At 42.1% G+C, this 17,959-nt stretch overlaps 1 protein-coding gene and 1 non-coding gene across 2 annotated transcripts; both read left to right on the plus strand.

Moving 5' to 3' along the window:
- The first annotated feature begins 11,900 nt into the window (after positions 1-11,900).
- LOC120268775 (cytochrome c oxidase subunit 1) lies at positions 11,901-13,181 on the plus strand. The gene has a single exon (XM_039276049.1). The coding sequence runs from the start codon at positions 12,471-12,473 to the stop codon at positions 13,179-13,181; it is 711 nt and encodes a 236-aa protein (XP_039131983.1). The 5' UTR covers positions 11,901-12,470.
- A 3,979-nt stretch (positions 13,182-17,160) lies between these two features.
- TRNAC-ACA lies at positions 17,161-17,239 on the plus strand. Its single transcript has one exon. It is a non-coding gene; the product is annotated as a tRNA-Cys (tRNA).
- The last annotated feature ends 720 nt before the right edge of the window (positions 17,240-17,959 follow it).

Here is a 17,959-nt window from a genome sequence, read left to right on the forward strand (position 1 = left end):
GAATAGATTCTTGGTTTCAAAAATGATCAAACCAGAGTCTTTTTTCATCTCTTTCGTCAAGTCTCACTGAGACTGTTCTTTAGAAACGTGCTACGGGTCCTTGCAGCCAGCCCATTCGTTTCTAGTAGCCATTGAATTTCCTTTTAGATTTTCGCCACGGAATGGAGGATTGGAGGGGCAGCAGACGCTGCAAGTCCGGACTCGATAGTCAAACGCGTGGCTTTGACTCCCTTTCTTCTTAGTGATAGGGTTGCACCAATAGCCTCCTGCTTCCTTTTTCATGAAAGGATTGTTACCACATACAGACGAAAGCCAACCAATTTCAAAATGGAAGAAAGAGTCAAGCATAATCAGGTTACGTTAAGGTCCCATTCACTATCATACTGTCGAAACCTCTATCTTACCTCCGCTTCACGCGCTACTTTACTTAAGCCCTTCTTTCGCTTATTATGAAGATTGTGTATAACATATATATTCCAATATTCAATGAAACAATATGTAAAAAGTTAACTGAACTGTGGAATGTATCGTCAGTCTTGTAAGATCTTTTATGAAATGTTCTTCCTGCGAGCGCGAGCAGAGTCTCTTTGAAGAGCTCCTCAGTTCTATACCCTTCAAAAAAAGAAAAGAAAAGAGGCTTGATGGAAGTGAGTTGAACACTTTCGGAGACGCCTTTTCCAATAGAAAGGGGATGCCGGGGAAGACTTTTCTTTGTTTTTATCTATCCCTCTCTCTTTTTCTTTTCGCACTTAGTTTATCCGATCCGAAATCCCCTGTTAGACACGGGGAATGCAGTGCATGAAAATCTAGATCTTTTTTATGAAAAAATGGAAGGCAGCATTCACGAAGGAAGGATAAAAAGAAAAAGAAAAAAGATCGATTCCTTTTTCTTCTTGGGGGCTTCGAAAATCTTCTATCAGAGTTGTTGTCACCGATGGCTCTTTCATCAGGTCAGCAGAGGAGTATTGCATGCTTGCTTGCGGTACCGTTGTCGATCCAGCCCATCCTTTCTTCTTCTTCGTCATACAACGGAAAAGACTTCGTCCAGTGCTCAGGCTTCTTCTTCGAGGTTTGATCCTACTTCTTCTTTCTTTTTGTTACGAAGGGGAGCCTTAACCCGAATTCTAAACCGGCGTGGCACTGCCTTCTGATCAATAGAACAGGAAGAGGAGAAAAGAAAGACCACCAAAAGTCACGACCACCAAGATACGCATAGTAATTCGATCTTTTGAGAACCCATTTTTTGAAAACTACCATTTTGGGGGGCTTACGCGTTACACACGGAAGATTGGATTGCCTGAATCACGAATTTTATATACTGTGTTACGATCACCTCATATTGATAAAAAGTCCAGAGAACAATTTTTCATGGAAATCAAGAAAAAATTTCTTTTCATAAAAACGGAAACGCATGAATTGCGCAATAAGTTCTTTCGGTTAAAACGCCGTGCGACTCGGAGGACATAAGACTTTTTGGTCAGGCCAAAAATCTTGCCGACTGGGTGCTCCTACCCCACCATGCCTAACCCTTTACTTACCTTCCCTTCAGAAGAGAAGGTATGAAGCGTGGGAAACTATGCAAGAAGTTTATGATACAACATGTAACCTTAAGTTAAGGAGTGGCGGCTAAACTCTTAATTGATCAACGCGAGTGAACTGTGCTTAGACGCTTCGTAAAACCGCACCGCATCTACGAGAGGAGCTGATGGATGATTGGGCAAAACCTTTCGATTCACGGAATGTGATCTGGGACACGATGGGAGTTAGCGTGCCTCGGTAGGCAAGAGATCACCGGAGTATAGCACAAGATCACCTTTTCTTACTGCCATAGGGTCAACCTGTAAACAAGGTAAACCCAATGGGATGGCAACCAAAAAACAGGAGGATACCGCATTGGGCAGAAGACGATCTAAAAAGGGAAGGCTCACCCTTCCCAATAGCAAGAGAACTCTAAAGATTGACTTCCTCAATGAAATAGTATCCAGGTCTCTCCTTAGCTTAGCAATCCATGAAGCAGCCTGACCTCCCCAGATCGCGTAGTTTGACCCTATCCTCATGTTGACACTGAGGCATACCATTCAACATAGTCCTTGCGGTCAGTCAAATACAGCTCGAAGAAGTCTCCTCAAACCTATTCTATTACGATGTGAACTCTCTGTATCCCTCCGTCATGAAAGAATATCCAATGCCTAGTGGTGTTCAAGTCTGGCATGGTAATCTTAATAGGAAGGACTTAGATAGCATCTTCGGCTTTATCAAGGTGTATGTCATCTATCCTAAGACAATCAAAAAGCCCTTTCTACCCTATCAAGACCAAAATGACACTCTTATCTTTCCAACTGGGTAATTTATTCGTGTCTACTATAGCGAAGAGTTAAAGTATACAAGAGACTTAGGCTATACAGTGATTCCAATCTTCGGCTACCTTTTTGAGAAAATGGAAAGCCCCTTCGGGGACTTTGTCAGCGAACTTTTTCAGAACGGGCTTGAGGCAAAGAAGAAAGGAAATGATGCCTTGTCATATGTATACAAGCCCATTATGAACACTCTCTATGGCATTAACCCTTAAAGCACCATTACCAAGATCTGCTCTAAAGAGAGATACTTTGATTTGATCCGGCATAGTGACTTAATTTTCGGTGACAGGCTTAGCGAGACATACTACATCTTTTCCTACCATATCAATACCGGAAAAAGCACGGATTATTGGGTACCACCAAAAAAACGTCTGCTGTACAACTAGTTGCTGCTATCACTGCATCCGCTAGGATCTATATGTACCCCTTTTATATCAAGAGAGGACTGCTACTACACGGACACTGACTCGGTTGTGCTTGGGCATCAACTGCCTAGTGATGTGATTTCTTCTTCTGACTTAGGAAAGTTTAAGCTAGAGGATGAAATAAAGATGGGATACTTTTTAGCACCCAAATCCTATGGTTACTATAACATTGACGGGTCAATTTATCTTTAAGTTCAAGGGACCAGCTAAAAAAACCAAATTGAACCTTCATTCTTTGAGCAACTATATTTAGATCCAACCCGGGAAATACTCGTTCAGGCGGAATTTCCCTTCCGGATCAATAAGCACACCCTTAACATCTTCAAGAAAGACTCATTCGTCAAAGTGGGAATTAAGCTGGGCAACAAGAGGTGTGAAGTATTCCATGGAGATGTGTGGGTGGATACTGAGCCAATTCATATCACAGACTTGTCTTGTCTAGATCACAGTAGTAAACTAATCATCTCCCAACTAAAAGGAAAAAAATGTTTACAGCTAAACAAAGAAATTACTAATCTAAATTATAAATTATCCCAGAAGGAAAGAGAGATTGAGGAGAGAAAGAAAGATATTCAATCACAGTTTGATCCGTCCCGGTAAAAAAATCTGTTATAGAATTTCGACTGCTTTTTGGTTTACATTTAGAGCAGTGCTCTTGGTCTGTCTGTCTTTGCCCCCTCTTCTTTGTTTCTGTGCTATGCTGTGAGACTTTCTACATCTTTTGTTCTCTTGGTTGATATTCTCAATTCTTCATCTTCTATTTTTTTTCTCTTTAGCTGACGCAGACTTTCCAAGCAACTACCCCCGTTGTCTGCTTTGCTTGGTAAACAAACGGACTCACGTAGCCCATGCGTCTGAATATAGAAATGAGGCATTCAAGCTCTTCTCTGTGAACCGATCATAAGGTGGATTTACTATGATGAATTGGGATCCATGTTAACCAACTCGCCTGTAATCTCGCTTTCAGTCTTCTCGTTGTCATTACACATTTTGACTACCCGTGTGTATGAAGTGGAGGAAGCAAACTAATATCGGATGTGTACGCAAGAGCCTTGTTTACACTTTATTGAATGCTCATTGAGACAATGCCTCTTCTGTGGTTATGCGACTAGGAAAAGTGATCCACAAAGAGATTAATGTGACATTGTTATTTTGTTTGGCCCAACTAGCGACACCCCGCTGCGGATGCTCTTGCTATGAACCTTTCCCTTATATCTCGTACGAATTTGATTTCTATTAAGCTATTCTTTTACGGCTTGATCACGGACATTGGGATAAAGACAATTGGAATTACACCCTACAAGGAGCTGGTCCAAGCCTTTCTTTCGTGCTCGCTCTCATTTACTACTGACCCCAAGCAAGGTACTATACGATGGAGAGAATATCCCGGCAAACCATAAAGACAGGGAAGGGCTATTCTAGCTGAAGCTTTAGATTCCTCTGCTAATAATTTTCCTTCTGCCTATGAAATAACATCCATTTTGGAGTAATAGTAACGGAACTGTTCATAGGCCGGGGCCTCGTCACCGATGATTTCAATCTTCATGTTCACTTGTCCCCACAACAAGGAGATGAAAAATCACCTGGAATGAGGACCAAGCTCTACACTCCGCGAGGCGCTAGCCGGGAAATTTCCACTCTACGGGGAGTCTTTGAGGGGAGAAAGCCCTTCCGAATGAGAGAAGGATCCCGACCGGAAAGCTATCGCCCTTTCTCTTTTTTTAGAATGAGAAGTCACACTTGGGTAGGCCGAAGGGAGTATGCCACCAGGTCTCCAAAGAAGAAAAAGATCCGCTTATAACAAATACTGAACCCGAGACCAATGAAAGGAGAGCTCACCATAATGCTATAAGGAACAAAGCAAACAAGCAAAGCAAGAGAGCCTTTTTCCGTTCTGAGAAGTTTTTCATACTCATTTATTTATAACATTAATTCAGAAGAAAGGTTGAGTCTTTAGTTCGAGTGTATAACACTAATTTCGAAAAAGGGGTTAGGTCGGGGCTTTCTTTCCTTCCAGTTTTGTAACTCAATGTTGAGATTGAGATTCCTCCTTTTAAAAAAAGTCCTCCACGAAGAAAAATTCAAATTTAATTTAAAGGAAAAATATTTTTAATGCTTCTCGCTTAATTCAGATTTCTTTTTTATATTTGCACCAATACCTTACCATCTTTCTTTCAACAGATGAGAACACGTCCGCCAGCGTCAAGACTTTGACTACAAACAAAAAGCAGGCGTGTTCTTACTATATGACTCTACCTTCACTTTTCCCTTATCAGATGACACAGCGTGTGAGCATGCTTTTGAGCCAAAGGACTCCTGTTCTCTGGAGAAGGAAAAGGACACATTGATGCAATTCCTAACCCATATCCAATACGCTCAATAACCTTTTATTCGCTATTAGCACTATGCACTCTCTCTCACTTTCTCTCCCACACGGCGAGCGTCATACACCACGTCGATGCTTTCTTCCTAAAGATTGTTGGGACCAAGTTGTGCTCTTAGTCTGTGCTTTTGAAAAGGAAGACCAACTTAGGCTTCAGGGAGACACTCAAGGGATATATCATCCCACGGAATAAAAGGGAAAAAGGGAAGTCCCTCTTTATTTGATTTGACCGCGCTGAAAAGCCGAGAGCTCACTTTAGTTTTTTAGTTGACTAAGATCCGCTCTTACACTTTCGAATTAGAAGCGCACAATCAATTTAGATTAACTTTCCAGTGGTTATATAAAGGCATAACCAATATAGCACCGAAGCGAACAAGAAAGCAAGGTAAAGCTCTACCGCATAGAAGCGGAAAGCGTGAACAAAGCAATAACGCAAAAAGAACTCGAGAAAGAAATAGCGTACTTAAGCGAGCAAGATAAGAATTGGAAATAGTAATCTTTCAGGGAGCTTCCACCTAGTACCCAGAACTCTGGGACACGTATGTAAATAAGGGGCTACCAGATGAGATCCATCAGTGGGTATTGCATCACATTTGTTGATTCATTTATCTCTTGTTAGAATGTGAAAAAAGAAAGCAAGTAGTTTTGTTAGTTGGTTAATTGGTCACTTTTTATTCATGAAATGGTTTGGATTGGTATTTATTATTCTAGATCCGGACAAAATAGATGAAACAGAAGAGATTCGAGCAAATGGAAAGGAAAAAACAAAGGATGAATTTGACTTTCACTTTATAAAGACATGCTAGAAAGATAGCCCTGGTTACGATCTTATCTCCCTAATTGACAATTGGGAAGACTTAAAGAAGATAAAAAAGAAAAGACTTAAGAGTTCTGTGCAGCGAGCCACTCCCCGAGGCCAAGGACACGGTTGAACCGTACAAAAGGTAACCGCTTTTTGCTCACCCGGTGAAAGGCATAGAAGGTACAAATGCTATTGGTTGCTTGACTTCCTTACCTCAGGGAGCTTGAAAAATCTGCTAACAATAAGAGTGTTTTTTTCTTTTTATCTTGCGACCTTCCATGCCAAACAGTGTTGAAGGGATCGATCCCAATAACCTTCATGAGGAGAAAGATCCATTCTTTATAGCCGTGACGAAAGCTCCCGAATAGAAAGAGGGCTTTGCTGCTTGACTGCCTGAACCAGGTCCAGGTCTTGCATTTTGCATTGCCACTGTTGACGTCCCATCTAGTTAGCTAGTTAACGGTGAAACATATTTTTGAATGAATAGCAGGCAAAGTAAAGTCCTTGCTACTCCGAGTACCATTTTTAATTCTTTTCTTTAAGGTCACAGGTCAGGTGAAGCTTACTTCCTGCGGTAACCCCTAGGGTATGTGACCATCGAGTATCTATTTCACTTTCAAAGAGACTTTTTCAATTTCATAGTTTCGATGAAAACATTATCCGAGGACCCGAAGAGGAGGCGGGAAATCGGTAGCTATTCTCTCGTAGAGACTCCCGAAGCAGATGCTTAGTTTTACCAAGAATTGCATTGCACGAGGCGAACGAGACACTTAAGGAAAGGCTACTTCTACTACGTCTTCGTTTTGGTCGCCGGGATAACTTATTTAGGAGTGAAAGAAGCCAAGTAAGTATACTTTTTTATTCAACCAAAGCTTTCGAGATAACTAGTCCAGCTGCAGCGTGAGCTAATACTTCAACTCCAAGGTAAGTTTTTGAGGAAAAGGAGCGGATGGTTCATGCTTCAAAGAAGAATCTTTCATTAGATCGAATGCGACATTCTTCCTGGTGATGACAAGGTCAAGCAAGGGAAAGAATAACTAGTTGATTTGGAATTGAATACGTTTTTATTTTAAGCAAGTATTCCATAGATTCCGCTGCAATTGAATCTAGTGCAAAGTAAGTAGTACTAGGGCCTTTGAGTGGGAATTTCCTTCTATAAGCAAGTGTAGCGAAGTCGGGGCTTAAGTAAGGCAGATCCTTATTCTTGGGAAGTAACTTCCGGATTAACTGATTAAGGATAAGGACTTCCAGTCGAAAGAAAAATGAGTTAGTTCATGCTAAGGGGGGCGTAAAATAAAATAGATAAGAAAGGCGATTCCTGATCTGAAGAGTTGAGTTGCTATGGTGGAATCTGTTGAATTTTTGAAGGTGGCCTTACTTATACTTACTTATATACTTATATAAAAAAGTAGTTTTGATCCCGGCTCCGGTCAAATGGATTTGAAAATTATTCAACCATTTCATTTTACCAAGTTCAACGTTAAACAAATTAGTCAACATTTATATGTTTCGATGCAACAACAAGATGTTATTTGTAACAAGTAGTTTTGTTGGTTGGTTAATTGGTCACTTTTTATTCATGAAATGGCTTAGATTGGTATTTATTATTCTGGATCCAGACAAAATAGATGAAACGGAAGAGATCCGAGCAAATGGAAAGGAAAAACAAAGGATGAATTTGACTTTCACTTTATAGAGACATGCTAGAAAGATAGCCCTGGTTACGATCTTATCTCCATAATTGGCAATTGGGAAGACTTAAAGAAGATTAAAAAAAAAGACTTAAGAGTTCCGTGCAGCGAGCCACTCCCCAAGGCCGAGGACGGGGTCGAACTGTCATTCCAGGATTTGCAGTCCGATACATTTCCATTATGTTACCTAGCCAAACCCAGCACCTCATGTGCCAAAGTAAAACGGTTGTTTTTCCTTCCACGCTCCCTCTTTTTCTACATATGCAGTGGCGGGCTCCGAGCTCTATATGACCGGCGGCGGGTTACTAGAGAAGAGAAGAGGGGACAACTTCTTTTTCCCTTATCTTGCTCAATCTTCCTTTTCTGATTGAAAGTTGCAAGCCACTCCACTACTGGTACAGAGGCCAAATAGAAGGTGGCTTCTTCTAGATGTATGTTCAGGCGAAGAACAGATAGAAGCTAGCTCTTGTTTTGGTTGTTTGCTTTGTTCCTTATAAAAGAGAAAATTAAAGGATAGTAAGTAAGCCTAGAGTTCCATTCCAAGTGACATGCCTTTTCACTATTTCCAGAGAAAGGTTGCTCATCCAGTCCTGCAGATCAATTGTTTATGCGGCAATGCGATGCGCTCAAAAATCTATCTTTCGCCTCTTCTCCTTTCCTTGTCTCCATTCTTTTTGATTTACTTCTTCGCGCAAGCGCTTGGTTCACACCCCTTGTTGCATTTCATGATCCTCCGCTTCAGGATGCCCCCCTTTTTCAGATAGCAGGGATCCGATGTTGATTTCCAATTTCAATATCAGCTCTAGGTTTTGGGCATCCCATCTGGTTAGTTTAGCTATCACTACTGGAAGCCCCTGCGGTTGTTCGGCTGTGTATCTCAAACTAACCCTACATATTTCATTTCCCTTTCTTGTATCTTTCTATCTATAGGTCGGCTTTGTGCAGATAGATGTTCGCCATGGGAGATGGATGCTCCTTTAGGTATGCCTTTCCCGGTTGCTTCTTCCCTTATCTGTCTTTTCCATCCAATGCCTGCACTGCGTCAAAAAATCTTCTTCTTCTTCGATGCAACGCAATAAAGAAGTCTAACTCTTTTTCTCAGCTCATGCGGTAATTGATTCAGTCAGGGGGTCATAGTTTACTAGAAAGCCTACGCCCGTCCATTCCTTGAAAGCTTGATCATGCCCGCCCCCCGCCTTTTCATCTTGCCCTTGTTACACAAGACGCCAACAAATCACCCTTTTGCTTAAAGGGCTCTATTCGGTCAGAACCGAAGTTGTCTTGCTTTAGATTCTCGAACCTTATCTCTAGGATTCCCTGCATTTCACCAAGTCATCGCCAGTAATCTGCTATCCCTTGGGTGAGTTCCTATCTTTTTTCTTGCCCAAAAACAGTCTCTTATTGGAAAAAAAACTATCCCACGGCAAGGCAGTCCAACTGCTTTCTTTATCTCGCTTGCCGCGTCTAGCGCCTTTCGGTGCCCCAAGGGTTAGACCGCTTGGGTTAGATTTTCTAGCAGTCAACGTTCTTCTCACATTAGACTTGTCAATCCTTTGTTTGCTCTTTTTCCTTCTCTCTTCCAGTTATCTCCGAAATCTCGTACTCGAATTGGGCTTTGTGATACAAGCTGAGTGACTCAGATAGTCTGTGCTACTGAGCCTTCAGCTTTTCTTATATATGATACCACTTCTTGCAGTTCTGGTAGTCTCTTTCTTCGGTAAGGTAGTCTAGTCTATCTACCCGCTAGTGTAGTCAAGCAAGTCGGTAATCCACTTAGGCTTAGTCAAGTAAGTCAGCCAGTCTCTATGCTTTGGTAAGTGACGTAGTCTTTACTATTAATCCGGTAAGTGGTACGCGATCGATCTCTTCTTCTTCTTAAAAGACATGCCGTTCTTGAGATCAGTTCCATTCTTGCTCCAGATTAGTCATGAAGGTCAACACACCCTTACATAAGAAAGAGATCCGGTAGTCTCAGAGGACTATTACAAACAATTTGGTGACATCAATCTAATTCTCATATAAGAAAGAACGACTTATGACATGGCCAACGAAGTAAGAGTTTGATATCGTTCAGAGATCTCTCAATTCCTTTCCTTTACATGGAGAAAAAAGCAAGAAGTGGACAAGGAAAAAAATAAAAGATTCGAAGATAAGAAAAAAATTTAAATTCATTTCTACCCGAAAAACAAAGAAAGGAGTCCCAATCGGCCGCTCTGTCATGGTCTGATTTTTTGTTTCATCAATACTCGATCTATCTACTTATCGTATTTTTGCCCCTGCTCAGTAGTTCCATAGCAGGTCTCTCTCTTTTATATTAATAATGTCTGACGTACACTGAGAGACGAAAGCTAGGGGAGCAAATGGGATTAGATACCCCATTAGTCTATTTTCCTAATTAAAAAAGAACTTTTCAGTGCCCCTTTGTCCAGAGAAAGGGATCTATTCCCGAATGGCTGACTCACCGATAAAGCTGGAAGGGGGGCATTTCCTTTGGGAGGGATGAAAGAAGCAGAGATATTAGACTCAGCCCGAGCTTGACTAAGACCAATAAAGTTTAAGTTAAGGTGAGTTTACATGTTTCATACCCTCATTTGAGAAAATCAGAGCCAATCAGGAAAGTTGGCAACTCCATAATTATTATTGTATCTATTCCCAAGTCCAGCTGCTAATTGGATACTTTTCTTAATGCTCTCCCTTTACAGGTGCATTACTCCTCGGATGAGGAGCCACCAAAGGAGGATCCCTCCCAATGGGTTTTGAGCACGGCAAAGAATACAAGATGCTCGAGCATCTTTAGAAAATCAACGCTAATCGAGTCGATCATGAAATAAAAAAACCCGCTCTCTTGAGGTTCTTAAGAATGGCATGGTGGCCGATGATCCGGTACTCGAAACTCTACCGATCATTGTTTCAGTGACATTTTTCCTCTCCGATTGTCATCTTCTTGGATGCAGACCTGCCAACAACTTAAATATTTGGTTTTCTTATATATAAGATTAAGATGAATAGCACAAAAAAAGATTTGGTTCGAGCTAGGGCCAATCATCTTGAGCCGCTCTTTCCAACATCATTTTCGGAAGAGAGTAGTGGTTCCCCGACATGTTCAGAAGAAAAAAAAGATCCGCCAGGCCATGCCAACCATGCCCGAGAAAACAGAACCATCAGCCATGGAGAATTTCTTATTCTCGACCGCTTTTATCCTTGAGAAGGGGATGGACTTACTAAAGTCAAAAGAAAGTCGGGAAAAGATCCTTTGTCGGCATTCCAAATGGAATGACGACCAATACCATCAAGGGGAAGGATTAACCTTATCCCTAATAGCAACAAACTGAATGACATAAACAACATCATTTTTTATTTCGGCACGATCAACAAGCTTGGATAAATCAGAATGATGTCTGTCTTGAAGATGGCAACAGATGTGATATGCAACCATATCAGAGCCGTCTGCATAATGGAATGATACAGGGGCTTGGGCCTGCATCATCTCTTCAAAGCCGGTTTCAGCTGGGAAGTTGTTATTTCTGAAAAAAAAATGGCAGCCATCTCATTGGCTTGGTCGCAAAGGCCTTACGCCTAGAAGCACTAGCCGCTCCGATCCCAATTCGATTGGCCTATTCATCAAATCAAAGAAATGACCATCTCATAACTAAGCTAAAGACCGACCATCCAGACTAGGTCGAGCAAATGTCGACTCGGGTAAATAGAGAAAGCCAACGAATGGTTATTAACCGTACAAGGAAGTTGGAAGGCAAGAGACGACCAGCTTAGAACTCGGCATCCCAATGAAGAGCTATTCGTCTTATTTCGATGATTGACTCCCCTTTCGGAGCGTGAGGCTTCTCCGACTAAGGTGGTGGGTGGCCCTAAGATATACCAAGCCAAAGGATTGGGATAGGATCAGACTAGCCCAATAGGACTACATTCATTCAGAGGTTACCAGAAAAGGCCGTGTCTAGGAGATGAGCATAGGTGATTTCGGATCCGACAATTGATGCTTTTCATTACCTCCGCTCTCATTCGCTTAGGCAGTCTTTCTTATAGACTAGACTCACTTAGCACAGAGAAGTGAGAAATCACACTTTGCCTTAACCCTTTGTGCGCCATCCAATACACAATGTAGTGGAAGAAACAAACTACTCAATCCAACCTAGCTAGCCCACACTATTTAGATCGATCAGAGTAAGTGCCAGTAGTCTCGCTTACCTTTCTTAGTGTACAACAGCAAGTATCCGTGAGCAACAGTAGTTCGTAGCGGAACGATCTGAAAGTAAGCTACTAAGCGTTCGGGCTACTAGCTAACAAGTTAAGCTTGAAAGTCCAGTTGTTGAAGTCCTATACTACACGATCGGCAAGCTAAGCTAATCCAATCGAGCAGTCAGTCTATCCAAGCTAACAAGCCAAATTATCCAAGCGTTGCGTTCAAGCCAGCCAAGCTACTTCAACAGGTGGACCATAAAACCAGGATCAAAAAGTGTAAAGTGGAGCTGCAAGTCGGAGTGACTTTCAACTGACTTACGGCTTTCGATATGCGTATGGTAGAAGAGCCTTATGAACTTGGGAGGACCTCTCTTTCTAAGCTTGCCTCTGTTCTTTGCATCCCCTTTCATGCTTCAGTTGATCAACCTAGCCCTTTCTCTTTGCAGATGGGAAAAGAAAATTGTTCAGCAAGCGTTATGTTTCGAGACCACGTCAGGAAAGATTGGATAGTCAGTTTTTTTTTTTAGAGCCCTCATTCTGTTTTTGTGTTTTTCAGACCCGCTCACAAAGGGGCCCCTCTCTGATAAGGAAGGAAAGTGAATTCAAACTTTAATGACAAATCCGGTCCGATGGCTGTTCTCCACTAACCACAAGGATATCGGTACTCTATATTTCATCTTCGGTGCCATTGCTGGAGTGATGGGCACATGCTTCTCAGTACTGATTCGTATGGAATTAGCCCGACCCGGCGATCAAATTCTTGGTGGGAATCATCAACTTTATAATGTTTTAATAACGGCTCACGCTTCTTTAATGATATTTTTTATGGTTATGCCGGCGATGATAGGTGGATCTGGTAATTGGTCTGTTCCGATTCTGATAGGTGCACCTGACATGGCATTTCCACGATCAAATAATATATCATTCTGGTTGTTGCCACCAAGTCTCTTGCTCCTATTAAGCCCAGCCTTAGTAGAAGTGGGTAGCGGAACTGGGTGGACGGTTTATCCGCCCTTAAGTGGTATTACCAGCCATTCTGGAGGAGCAGTTGATTCAGCAATTTCTAGTCCTCATCTATCAGGTGTTTCATCCATTTTAGGTTCTATCAATTTTATAACAACTATCTCCAACATGCGTGGACCTGGAATGACTATGCATAGATCACCCCTTTTTGTGTGGTCCGTTCTAGTGACAGCATTCCTACTTTTATTATCACTTCCGGTACTGGCAGGGGCAATTACAATGTTATTAACCGATCGAAACTTTAATACAACCTTTTATGATCCTGCTGGAGGTGGAGACCCCATATTATACCAGCGGTAATCTATCTACTTGAAGAATTAATTTTATCCCTTGGATGTGGGTCAAATAAAGTCCCTTGCCATACAGTAAGCAAGAAAGGATAGGGCAACTCTTTGAAAGTCAGGAAGTCATGGACTGATTAGAAGACCGGCTTGAGCTTTCTTATAGAAGTGTTATGATAGGTTTAATACCCTCCAATCAAAGCTAGCTTTCACATTGCTTCTTTCTAAAGAAGGAAAGCTTTTTAAGGCGCAATAAAAAAGGATAAAAGAAAAAAATTCAAGCCCGATGCGACTACTTACCAGTTCCTTTATTAAAGGAATAAGGGTAGGAGGAAATAGGCTTAATTGGGTTGCTAATGTGCTAAGCAAAGCCCATTCAATTGCTTCTCCTTTTTCGCTTCGCTCGAACAATTTCTTTTCTTCTCGCCTATTCTAGGAATAAGATTACTAGTTGTACTTTGTAACTGGTTCTATGGTATAAAAACAGTAAAAAAGGAAAATCCTCTGTTCCTTTCATTCCATTGCTAGTTCGGCGAGATATCTAGTTGCAGAAAAAAAGTAAGCCCCTCACGTGAAAGAAAAGGATTTTCTCCCAAAGGCAAGCTCAGGCAGGGAAAGTTTGAAAGCGGACAAGGGCCAGCAAACGAGGAAAAGAAGGAAAGTCTTTCTTTAATAAGAAAGTCATAAAAGTTCCTTCAGTAAAAAGCATCGATTGCAGTTCGAGTTTGAGTTGCAGTCCTAAGTTATTCCCCTTCTTTCTGTTGCATTGTCGGAATCTTTTTCTAAGAAAGGGAGGGAGCAGGGCTCGGCGAGGATAAGAGGTTCTTGGATAGGCTTAGCCCGCAAATAGATATGCTACTCGGGTTTTCCCTCGATATGCTCGGACCTCCTCAATCAAGTGGGCAGATATGAATTTTCTACTGCGACTACTTACTTACCTAAAGTTCACTCGACTTACGAAATAAGTTTCTTGAAGGAACCCGACCTAAGCATAGCTCTATCTCTCAAATACAAATGCCTTCAAAGAGATTCCTTGGATAAGCTAATCTCTTTAAAGTACTTTGTTTGTTTGTTCTACTTATTTATAGTCTCAGTCCTCCAGCCTATCTTTATTCGTGTTTTTATTAACCAACAACACATGCACTTTGTTGTCACTAAAGAAAAGGTTATTCAATTCAATCCACTTGTGCAATCGAAGTGAAGGAATGACCTATTCGAACCGGAACAAGAAAGAGCTCATAACCACCGCTTGTGAATAGCTCTACTCAAGCTGAAGGTGCACCCATCATACTAGAAGTCTAGTCTCTCTCGGGGACTCTTTTCGATCTCAAAATAACTTACTTAATAGGCGTGCCGGGCAAGAGGCCGGAAGAGACAAAAATTGATCTTTATCATTCGACTACATTAGCTAGAAAGTCTAGTTGGCATTAGCATTTTCTTTCGGAGGGAAGTGGAAGGTATTGGGACACAGAAGGAATAGAACCTTCTCATCTACTCATAGCTCCCAGACTCCCTCCCATTCATTCCCTTAAACAGGAAAGGGTAAAGGTGACGTGGAAACTTGAGAATATATCCGAATAGAATAACGAGGCGAGCTTAGCTGTTCTAATGGGGCATTGACATAATGGGAGAAAGAAACTCACCTATGAATGACTCCCATCGTCTTTCTATGTACTTGAATGACAACTATTTTCATGGTCAAACAGGATCCCACCCCTCCATCCATCTTTAAAAGACGTAGCTTATCCTCTTTCTTGGCTCTCCCTCATTCGGGCTAACACCTCATTCATGGCCTCTTCATTGAGCTGTATCCTCGCTACACGAGGAGAATCAGGGAATGGGAATAAGACACTCCTCTCATGGAAGCCCCTTGATTCCACCCTTCTCTCCTCTTATTACTTCCATTCTATCTAATGCTTATAGGAATAGAGTCCCTAGGAGGCACTCATTCTAAAGGTTTCGAATCAGGACAAAGTAAAACTGTTGGTAGATCCTTTTCTTGCACATGTGCCCGCACCATATTAGGAATCTGGAGCGGTTATCTATTCACCACGAATAAATGCCATTTCAGTGCAATTTGTCCATCCTTTTGGGGAGAAATAATCTTGCCGGAGGTCTGAACTGGAGTCGACGCATGCAGTGAGGCGTATCACTTGGTCACCAATCTTCAAGGTGATGGGAACATTCCATCTCTAAGAGATGTGAAAGGATTTGACGGTGGTCTGATCCAAAAATCAAAGAGTTTCTTACATTCCTCTTTTTTTTTAGGAGCTTCAGCTCCCTTTGTCGGTTATGAATTTTGTAGGTCTTGGGCTCGATGGCTCCAGGGCCCCAGCTTGACAAGACCGGGCGGGTGTAGGTCCTTAGCACTTGCAGGCTTCCTTTTGACCGCAGCTGGGAGGCCTCTAGAGGCTTAACTTGGCAAGGGGAAAGAAGACAGGAGGTCAGAGCCTTTACTACAGGCACCTCCTTTCGTGCCTGAACTCTCATCCCAATTCTCACTTTTGGGGGGTATGGGTGTACCCATTTTTTTTTCCCGGGAATCAACACGTGCTGACCCTCATATGCACCTCTCATCTACGGATGATAGTACCTCTTTCTATAGGGAGCCTGTGAACTTTGTCATTGAAGAGTCAGTCCCCTTTTAGTTCTTCGTATGAGCCAACCGAGTCCCCTAGAAGTTACGACGATGAGGAAGACATTTTGAGTCTATTCTATTTGAGTAGGAGATATCGCCCAGACTACGTCGCCACATGGATCTTCAGTCACCTGCTAAAACAAAAAGCTTTCTTTTGGTTGCGTTCTTCTTTCCTCCCTTCTTTGTATGGAGGAGGACCAAAGGATCTTGCTGTTGTTTAAGGATAGCTTCAGGAAGAGAGGGATAACGAGTCAGCAAGTAGCATTCATTGATTAGAGTTTTGTGCCCGATCCAATCTATCCGACTGAGCAATCAGAGTCGTCAGCATGAAGAAGAAGGATTTCGCTTAGAAAAACTGGATAAAAAAATAAGAGACGCAAGCGCAATGGTTCAACTAAAACGGCGAAAGGCTAGTGCGCACATCTTTAAGCTCCGCGCTCTAGAGCATTTTTTACCTGTCTGTCCCTTACTCGGTTCCGTACTTTGATGTAACTCACATCTCTTTCGACCTCTTTAAGTAGTAAGCCCACCCCAAGATGAGTGCTCTCCTATTCCGACTTCCCCAGAGCCTCCGGTAGCACAGCCGAGACAGCGACGGGTTCTCTGCCCCTGCGGGGATGGAGCGACAGAAGTATTGGGAATCCAAGATAAGGTCACGGCGAGACGAGCCGTTTATCATTACGATAGGTGTCAAGTGGAAGTGCAGTGATGTATGCAGCTGAGGCATCCTAACAGACCGAGAGATTTGAACCTTGTTCCTACACGACCTGATCAATTCGATCAGGCACTCGCCATCTATTTTCATTGTTCAACTGTTTGACAACATGAAAAAACCAAAAAAAAGCCCCGCCCTCCTTCTCTATCTATTCAAGGGATGGAAGGGCAGAGGCCTTTGGTGTCCCTTCCAGTCAAGAATTGGGGCCTCACAATCACTAGCCAATATGCTTTTCTCTCATCCTTTCTTCGTTCATGATTCGATATTCTGGTGTCCTAGGCGTAGAGGAACCACACCAATCCATCCCGAACTTGGTGGTTAAACTCTACTGCGGTGACGATAATGTGGGGGAGGTCCTACGGAAAAATAGCTCGATGCCAGAATGATAAAAAAAGCTTAACACCCCTTTAAAAATCAAAAAAGTAAAAATAGGAAAAAAGATAAAAAAAGAAAAAAATGCAAAGGTCGTCTTATTCAAAACCCCAATTATGACATCTCTTCTCTCCCTACTTCACACCTCGGAACGCACTGTTCTTATAGTCTTATAGAGAGAAACGCGCTTTCACATCTTCTTAACCCGAAATAGCTGAGGAGAGGAAAGGTTCCTTTTTGAGGGTACTCCCTGGAACAGATCCAGTGGAGACGGGGTGGGGCCTGTAGCTCAGAGGATTAGAGCACGTGGCTACAAACCACGGTGTCGAGGGTTCGAATCCCTCCTCGCCCACAACCGGCAAAAAAGGGAAGGACTTTTCATTTACCTCTGGGGTAGGAAAATCATGATCGAGATAGCGGACACAAAGCTCAAAATTTTTGATATTCTTTCTACAGCAAGTGTTAATGCTTGGGTTCGAAGAATCTTTATGAACTTTCTGATCAAATATCATATTATTTTTTTTAGTTCAGTTTTCTTTTTTTATTCTGTTTATTAATCCTGATATAGGATAATCCATCATTGGTGATTTTGCCTAATATCACTTTTCTCTTTCTTTCGGGGAGTAGAATTTCACCAGTCTTCCGACGCAAGATTGGTTTCTTGAGCTCAGGCTTGAGACCAAGGCTTCGCCATTTGAGAACACCGTCACCATCCATTTGGTCTCATGGCGGTCCAAATGACCTATTCTATCAAGCGTTTCACAACCCTTGCCAGAGTAGGTGTTGCTGGCTTTTGAACTATTGCATCTCTCGCTCACTCTAATATGCCTAAGCGCTATGAGTGGGTTTATGTGATGGGACTTCAACATAAACTTCCTATTTAGCTTTGGCTTGGTAGGGGGTGTCCTTTTAACCCATATCTTCGTGCTTTCATTATTAACTACTTATTAAATTAAATGAAATCATATGAACCCTGAAGATTTCTCTATCATTCCGGAAGACTTATTTTAGTCTCCAAACATGGTTGGTGGATTTCCTTGAATGGTCCACACTGAGAGGATCGGTTAAGCAG

The sequence above is a fragment of the Dioscorea cayenensis genome, chromosome 9, assembly GCF_009730915.1.
Source record: "Dioscorea cayenensis subsp. rotundata cultivar TDr96_F1 chromosome 9, TDr96_F1_v2_PseudoChromosome.rev07_lg8_w22 25.fasta, whole genome shotgun sequence".
Classification (NCBI taxonomy): Eukaryota; Viridiplantae; Streptophyta; class Magnoliopsida; order Dioscoreales; family Dioscoreaceae; genus Dioscorea; species Dioscorea cayenensis.